General features: G+C 39.8%; 1 protein-coding gene across 2 annotated transcripts in view; it reads right to left on the bottom strand.

The window, feature by feature from the left end:
- Nucleotides 1-207: 207 nt before the first annotated feature.
- The window catches only part of LOC111147633 (androgen induced 1), a 260,604-nt gene continuing 251,677 nt past the window's right edge, over nt 208-9,134 (bottom strand). The window contains exons 5-6 of one of the 2 annotated variants that reach the window (XM_022503817.1): nt 6,831-6,994; nt 208-898 (exon numbers count right to left, since the gene is read on the bottom strand). In XM_022503817.1, the coding sequence (XP_022359525.1) occupies nt 861-898; nt 6,831-6,994 (202 nt within the window). In that variant the 3' untranslated portion in view covers nt 208-860. Of the gene's footprint in view, nt 899-5,899; nt 6,225-6,830; nt 6,995-9,134 lie in introns of those variants that run through there. The other variant, XM_022503819.1, reaches the window with a different exon arrangement.

Raw genomic sequence — 9,134 nt, 5'->3', positions numbered from 1 at the left:
TTAGTCTTATTTTAAAATAATTATGGTCAAAGATTTTATAAATTAGCTTTCTAAAAAATATTCTTTTTAGATTTATCAAAAAGATACACTTCCTAAAATAAAAAAAAATAATTAAGAATTAGGTTCAGTAAACCCATTCTCAACCGGTAATAGAAACAAATAAGAAAGGAGACACCAATATTTAATACACCATGCAGTTATCACACTGGGGTTGTTTGGTCTTTATTAAAGTTTCAGTTTGCATATAGGAAAAGTTTCACAAGATTAAATCATGAGATCCAAATACACTCAGGGTTTTGACTAAATTGATGTAATTATTACTAACATTGCCTGTTTGAGGCAACTGTGACATCATTGCAATAGGGAGCAATCCATCCCATTTCCCTCAGACTTGCCCTGTGGCCCGGGTTCATTTTCCCAGTCACCTGCAGGACTCAGTGCTTGAATGCCTTTCTCCACATCTGCCCCTTTGACTTTCACATATTTCTTAACCAGAAACACAATAGAGTTTTATTCTTCCTCAAGTAAATGGAATTACAATCGCAGAAATTAAAATCCGATGACCAATTTTAGTTTTAAAAACTAGAAGAGGGGAAAAAAAAAGATGTTATTATCAATAATGAATTTGGAAAGAATTCTTTAAAACATAAGGAGGGCAAGTTATTTGGGATATAACTGTATTCTATTCTTATATATGTTTCTTTATAAAGGTACCCCCCCCCCCCGGGGTGGGGGAGGCAGGAAGGCTGAGATGAATTCCACTGCTTTCTTGGATGCTTCCTTTCCTGCACTGCCAACGCCCAGGGGGTAACCAGTCTTCAATGGCGAGTCAATCCATCTCTTTCATTTAGACTTAGATCTCATTCCAATTTAGGCTTCTCTTTCTCTTCTTCCATACCTAGAAATTCAGGCAAAGTACTTTATTTTAATATCAGATTGAATTGCGAGCAGGTTTGCCAAGACTGCTCCAAAACCCCCTCTCTTATCCCCACATCTCTCCCCTTCTACCCTGCTGCACCCACCCCTTTTCTCCTTGCTCAGAAGGAAAAATCTTGTACAACTTTCTCCAGAAACTTCCTCAGTGACCTGTGTCTCCACCCTTTCCCCCCAAGTCAGGACACTCCCAAGTCTTAACGGCTTCTGGGAGTGATGGGTGCAAGTTAGCTCCTGACTCACGGAGTTTTGCACAGAAACCCCAACCAGACCGCTTTGTAACCAGCTTCTAGCAACAGGAGGTGTGCAGCTGATGAGTCTCAAACAGCCTTCATTTATTTTTATTTTAGTTGTGTTTCTTCTCAAGGCAAGAACTCTAGATTTTCAGAAGTCAAGAATTTTTTTTTTTCTTAAACTCATAGAGAGGTTTTTAAGCACAGGAATGATTTATTTCCATATCTTTGTGGAAGATCTCCTTCTATTCAACCCAATCCTGGTAGAACTATGTTTCACCTCCTGAGAGACTCATATGTACTGGACCAGCAAGAGCTTTGCCTGTTGTCTGTGGTGAATAGTGAATTAATGATGTTTCATTTTCCTGGAGATGAAAATGTTGAAGTCATTCTCATGAATTAAAGTTAAATCTGATAAATGTTTCCCACTTCTTTTTTCTTTTGCTTTTTACTAAATACTCATTCTCTGAAACCAAATTCTCAGAGACTTTTGTTGAAACAAAAGAACTCCAAATACTGTTTTGCAGGTATTGTTGGTATTCTTTTATAAGTTATAAGCTCTCTGAAGGCAGAACCCTTAACTGGTTTGTTTCTGATAATATCCCTAGCACCCAAAATGGTGTTGACTCATAGTTGGAGCTTAATCTTTAGTGAATCAGTTAATAAACAATGAAAGTAAGGAAAGCCTCAGAAGGCTATGTTAGTGGGAAAGCAGAGTAAAATATGGAATTTCACAATATAAAAAAATTTAAAGCCTAATCCCAGAGGGTCATCATCATAAGGCTTATATTAAGAAGGACTCCCCTTCCCCTCTGGTTCCAACTCCTAGTATCTGTTTTGTGGAGTCAGGGTAGTAATGGGGGAAGGCAGGTAACATGCTCTGAACAGGTGTCCTTAGGCAGTCTTTCTGGTTTGGTTTTCATGACTGAGGAACTGGCAGAGATCTATAACACTTTTTCCAAAGTACTTCTCAGAAATCATATTAAGGAAAACTTCGGTTTCAAGAGTAAGGACAGGAGGAGGAATAGGGTTGTTTTTTTTTTTTTTTTTTTAGGAGGAATTCAGTTTCAAGAGTAAGGGAGGAGGAATAGGGTTAGGGGGGAGAAGGCTAAGAGATGGCTTAGTTGTTGGTAACCAAGGCAAAGGCGGAAAAACACAATGTGGATTCTGTTCAAACAGCACACATGACTTGGGTCCCAACTTTGTCCCATGTTCCCTCTCCTGTGGAGAAGCTCTCAGGAACTAATAACTGCTTGCTTTTCTTTAAGGTCTGTTTCTTCCTAAGTGTTCTCCTGCAGATGGGTTGACTTGGCAGCAATAGTGGAATCTTCAAAAGTGGGGGTGGAGAACAGGGGGTGTTCATTGACCCAGACAGGAAAAATGGCTCCCCACCTACTTCAGTTTGGCAGCTTTGAGGTAGAGGGAAAAAATTAGACAGCTGTAAATAATATTTGGAAGAACTAGAGGTATAATTTCCACATGAATAGCAGAAAGAAACCTGTCACAAAGCTGAGGCAGGATGTGCTTTTGGGAACATAGAAGAAAAGTTGATTGACCCTGAGAGAATTAGTCACATGTGATTCTGCCAGGCAGGGAGAAGGGCTCAACCAGAGGGCAGCACTGGTACATTGTAGGCCTGGGTTGGCCTGTGTGGGACATGAGCTGGATAGGCATTTGGGGGAGAAGGTTTCTGTCACACAAGCCTGGCTCCAAACTCCTTTCTCTTTTGCTTGCTTTCCCTGTCCTTAACCTAACCTTTCACTTTTGGACACTTTCATTTCTGGTCGTATAAAATTGTACTTTAATAAGATTGGTCACCCCATTTAGACACCCTGGAATTGGAATAAATTCTTAGATTAAGTACAGAAAGATTTCAGTGGTTATAGAATTGTGTGTTGCCCCACACCCTGCCCCCAAATTCATATGTTAAAGTCCTAACCTTAGAACCTCAGAAAGTGAAAGAGGGCCAAGGGTGTGGCTTTGCTAAGGAGATTAGGCATATCATTCATGGATCCAATTAACCATTTCAGCAGAAGCCAGGAAAGATCTGTGGGGGACCTTCTTGTCTGATGACTTGGGCCACTGTGAATTGCAGGGAAACCAATAAGGTTTTTTGAGAATTTTGTACTAGCAGAAACACTGTTAACCTGGATGAAAAGGACAGATAGATAGCATGAAATGAAGGAAAAATGACTCGTAAGGTGGTTCAGGGGATACCCTCTTCTGTGGGTAGGGCTACCACCCAGGGGCAGAGCCACATCCTCCTTCTGGTGAGTCCTGAGGATGGAGCATTCAGCTAAAGAGGCTCATTCTCAAGACTTTAAATCTAGAATTTTCCCTGCTATGTTTCAAACTTTGTTGAAAACTGTGGCCCCTTTTTCACACCCTGTAATTTCTCCTTTTTGGAAAGGATATGGGTATTCTATGTCTGTCCCACCAATGTGTTTTGGAAGCAGATAACTTTCTGTATGGCTTCAGAGGTTCACAACTGGAAAACAATTGTGCTTCAAGATGAATCATACCCCAAGTCTTAACCATACTTGATTTAGGTGATATTTAAGATGAGATTTTGTACCTCAGAGTTGATGCTGGAAAGACATTTGAAGCTGTTGGGGATGTATTTTGCATGAATGAGGACATGAGTTTTGGGGACAGAAAGCAGAGTATTATGGATGGAACTGTGTCTCTCCTTAGAATGTGATTGTATTTGGAAATAGGGTCTTTACCAAGTTAAAATGAAGTTATCGGGGTGGACCTAATCAAATATGACCATTGCCTTTATAAAAAGGGAATTTTTGGAGATAGCCTCACACGTAAGGATGAATGCCATCTGAACATGAAGACAGCCATCTACAAGTCAAGGAGAGAGGCCTGGAACAGGTCCTTCCCTCATGGCCCTCAGAAGAAACCAATCCTGTTAATACCTTAATCTTGGTCTTCTGGCCCCCAGAACCATGACACATTACATTTCAATTGCTTAAGACCCCCAGCCTGCGGTATTTTGCTGTAGCAGCCCTAGCAAACCAATATAGCAGTCTCAAAGTCACCTTGAGTTACTTTCCTTTAAAAGAGCAAATGCCTGACTATTAATTTACCTTATTTTAAGAGCTTTTTGTTCATAGTTCATATCAGGCTGATCTATTTTGTTATCTTATAAACTAGGTCTATGGATCTTAGTGAAGTTTCTAACCTCTCATGTGCTGGGTTTTCAATGGTGACAACCCGATGGCTCATTAGAAATAACACTGGATTGAACATTACTCAGAAGGTATTGGCCCTGCAACCACCATTTTGGTGAGTCACCTAGGATTTCCCAGCTCAGCTGCTGGTTAGTAAAAACAAAGGGCCAGCTTAGATGGTTTCTAATATTCTTTTTAATTCCAAGATTCTGTAATAATGTGATTTTTATCTCAAACTTGAAGTCAGTATAACCTAACCAAGTGGAGGAAGTGGAGCCATTAAAAATCATTATGGATACAAGGAAGGGCACTCAGCATGGTATCCCTGCTTCTTGGGAGATTTTGTAGTAAATCTTACTACAAATTACTACATTTGTAGTAAATGTACTCAGGATTGTAATACTGTACTTGATTGTATTCAATTTACTGCACACCCCCCCCCCCCACACATACACACAGCACACACTGCTTTTAACCAACAGTTTAAAATTTTACTATCTACAGAAGCAGGCAGCTAATGTAATGGAGAAAAGTGGCCGGGTGAGAACGAGGAACACTTAGGGAGCCATCTCAAGGAGCAATTTATCCTCAGTTCTAATCCATTGTTGCCAGAAGAGAACAGTGAGCTCAGTGTTGCGAGATCCTAAGGTATTTGATAAGCTGATGAATCTGGCCTGTTTGTGTAATCTCTCAATTTTTAAATGTTGTTTCAAAAACAAAAATCCCACTTTATGGGTCTAACAAGCCATTTGGCAGGTCAAATTTAGAGGAGGTCATGAGTCTGCAATCCTTTTTATAAATGAAAAGCAAAATGTGCCTACTTGACATGAAACCTCCACTTCTGTGGAATTAACTAGATGGTCCCATGTAGATAAAATTAATCTCCATACTTAAAATGGGTTACAAAATGTTAGTTAATCTTACATAAGAGAATGACACAAATTAAGTTGAACAGATCATTTAAAAAACCCTTAGTTTCAGTATTCATTTTAACTTCTCACTCATTGTTTTTGTTTTGTTTTGTTTTGTTTTGTTTTCACTCAATGTTTTTAAAGAGCAGCGTTCTATGAAGCGACACTGGATTTTTCTCTCTCTTAGTTTTCAGGCCATCTTCCCCTAGAAGTAGTTGAACAATGGCCAAATGACCATTGGAATCAAGCTAATCAAGGGGAAAGAGTAATAAATACTTCCTGAATAACATATATTAAATTTATTAGCCTAAATTTAAATATGGCCTTCCTCCCAAGAAGCTGAGAAAAGTTTACATTTTGTTCTTAAAATATTTTTGTAAGGTAGCTAAATAATGAGTTAACTAATAAAGATTCCTATTCTCATTGAACAGAGAAGGAATTATTAAAGGATTCATTTCTGGTTTCCCAAGTTGTGGTCTGAACTGAATAAAAATTTTTGAGACTTTTTCTAATAGACCATTTACTAAAATCAAGCCAGCTGCTGAGAAAAGAAATCCTCAAATTCCTCTGGGCCATTTACCATGGACCAACACCTTGACACGCACAATTTTAGAAGATCCACACACAAAAAAGTCCAATCCAGTAACTGTGCAATGACTGTGTTTTATTTGTCTAATTAGATCAAGTTCCTGGCACAGTGTCTGGCACAAAGTAGGGCGTTCCATGTTTGTGGAACAGAGATCATTTACGGGTGACGTCTAGAATGTTGTGATTATACTGGCGATGCCCAGAGCTCTCTAAAATTCCCGGACCATCTTGCCCTTCAATATACTTTCATGCAGGACTCAAATGGCTGCATGCCGTGCTGTTGCTTTTTCCACCTTCCCATTTTTCTGCTATCTGACATATACTTTGGATCGGGTGTGCACAGCTTGGGTAAGATTATGTGCCTTGCCAAGATGGAGGCTCTGCCATAAACGGAAACAAAAGAGAAATCAAATCATAGGTTAAGAGAGTTTGGCAGCAATGACGTATTACCCTTTATTGCCTGTGACTCTTTGCCACCTTCAGTCCTTGAAAATGACCGTCACTGGTGAATCACAGTGGCTGCAGGCGTTCTGCACAGCTTGGAGTTCTAGCAGAAAAGTGGGGAGACCGCTCTGAAGGATGATGTAAGAAGTGGGGGTCTGGGTGGTTTTTAATGGGACTGTTTGGTTACATTTAATAATTTGTCTATTTATTGGGGGGGGCGTGCCTTTAGCTAAGGCAGTATTTTGTTGATCAGAATGAACTTCCTAATTTTTTTTTCATTGTTAACACTACATTTCTCCCTATAAAATTTTATAGGTATGCTTCTTTTTCCTTAGATTTGGATGTTTGACTAGCTAATAAGACAAAGTGAGTAATAAACCTTTCAGGTAACAGCCAGCAACTCTTAAATTAACACTGTGTAGTTATAAAAATGAAACTCTTCCTAAGTGATCCTGTGCTATGATGGAATTTTCCTTCAGTGTCTGCACACACTCTTTTAGATAGCAATTCTCCCGTTTTATGCTCCCCCAAACAATACTTACTTCTTTGTGTATCCCAGATATAGCTATTCAGAACTTCTCCCAGCAGGTACAAAAAGTTCATTAAGATGGTTGTAGACCCAAAGAAGACGATTCTGGCTCCTGGGCCAATGTGTTCCAGGAAAGGGTACACCCACATCCCAGTTACATGATGCACCCAACATACCCTGCAATAGAATTGGAAAGGGGACAAAGACAGGAGTTCTTCTCATGTCAGATTTCAAAGCTCCTGCTATCGCAAATATAGACCCCCCACTCCAACCATCCTTCAGCAATGCCAGTTAAAAGTTTGCTTCTGACACCCAGGAACTACCAGAAACTTTGTTGTTGTTTGTTTTCTTTTACTTTCTTTAGGATTCATTTATTTATTTGAGAGAGATAGAAAGAGTGTGGGCACAGTGTTCAGGGGGGAGGGGCAGAGGGAGAGGGGCTCAAGCAGACTCTGCACTGAGCACAGAGTCCCATGCGGGGCTTGATCTCACGACCCTGAGATCACGACCCGACAGAAATCAAGAGTCAGACACTTAACTGACTAAACTACCCAGCTGCCCCTGTTTTATTTTACCTTTTGTTCTAAAATAATTTTAGACTCACAGAAGAGTTGCAAATGTAGTACAGAGTTCCGGCAAGCCCTTCACCTAAGTGTCCCTGAATGTTAACATCTCGAATAATGACAGTACAATTAGTAAGGTGCCATTAACATTGGTACAACACTACTAAGTGGACCGCAGACTTTATTCAGAATTCCCATTTCCCCATGAATGCCCCTTTTCTAGTTCAGGATCCAACACAGTCTTTGGTAGTCACATCTCCTTAGTCTCCCACAATCAGGCAGTTCTTTGGCTTCTTCTTCTTTTTCCTGACACTTGATGGGCTCTGATCAGGTATTTGAAACTGTTGTTTTTCTCAATACTGGTATACAATCTTAATTTCTTCCTTACATACAGAAACAATATAGCATCAGGCAAGCACACTGTAGTTAAATCTAGGTGAGTATGTGCCCTACGGCCTTCCAACCAGATAGCAGTGTGTACTCAGCAATGTACTCAGTGTAGAGTGCAGTGTGTACCTGCTGATGGAACCATCTTATGACCTCACCAATACCTGGCTAACCACCATCTGGATCTTTGGATCCTTTATTTGCCCCCCCCACATTTCATAAATACAATGGAATATTACTCAGCCATCAGAAAGGATGAGAAACAAGACAGAGGATCATAGGGGAAGGCAGGGAAAAATGAAACAAGATGAAACCAGAGAGGGGGACAAATCATAAGAGACTCTTAATCTCAGGAAACAAACTGAAGGTTGCTGGAGGGAAGAGGGGTGGGAAGGATGGGGTGGCTGGGTGATGAACATTGGGGAAGGTATGTGCTATGGTGAGTGAATTATGTAATTGTGTAAGTGTGAATTGTGTTAAGACTGATGAATCACAGACCTGTACCCCTGAAACAAATAATACATTATATGTTAATTTAAAAAAAAAGAAAGGATGAATACCTACCATTTACATTGATGTGGATGGAACTGGAGGGTTTTATGCTGAACGAAATAAGTCAATCAGGGAAAGACAATTATCATATGGTTTCACTCATATGTGGAATATAAGAAATAGCACAGAGGATCATAGGGGAAGGGAGGGGAAAACTAAATGGGAAGAAATCAGGGAGGGAGACAAACCAAGAGGGACTCTTGATTCTGGGAAACTAAAGGTTGTAGAAGGGGAAGTGGGTGGGGGATGGGGTAATTGGGTGATGGGCATTAAGGAGGGCATGTGATGTAATGAGCATTGGGTGTTATATATAACTGATGTATCACTGAACTCTACATCAGAAACTAACGATATACTGTATATTGGCTAACTGAATTTAAATAAAAAATACTTGCTTTTAATTATTCTATTGTGTTCAAGAGATATTTTAGGCTCAGTGGGAATACAACATCATTAATCTCCACTGTTCTCAGAAAATTCGTTAGAATACTTGCTCCGTTGGTTGGTCCTGACACAACCTCTAAGAGCAATTTTGCAGAACATTCTTGGGCTCATCACTTTATCAATTCTTGTCAATGTTGAAGACTAATGAAAATACAAATAACATTACTGCATGGGGAACAAAGATGACTTTTTATACTTGTGTGTTTTAGGGTCATCTTCCTGGTAATCCATGGCTTCAATTTTTATTAAGGAGACCTACATATTTACCTCATCAAAGCAGGAAACTTGGGGATCTTTCCCTAGAGCTTGCAGTCTCAGTGAGGGTGATATCACTCCCACTCAAGGAAGTGAAAATTTGTTCTGAAGACTTC

Source organism: Enhydra lutris, unplaced genomic scaffold (genome assembly GCF_002288905.1).
Source record: "Enhydra lutris kenyoni isolate GAN:26980312 unplaced genomic scaffold, ASM228890v2 scaffoldscaffold17, whole genome shotgun sequence".
Lineage (NCBI taxonomy): Eukaryota > Metazoa > Chordata > Mammalia > Carnivora > Mustelidae > Enhydra > Enhydra lutris.
Note: the sequence above shows the minus strand (reverse complement) of the source record. Positions and strands in the feature narration are given on the sequence as shown.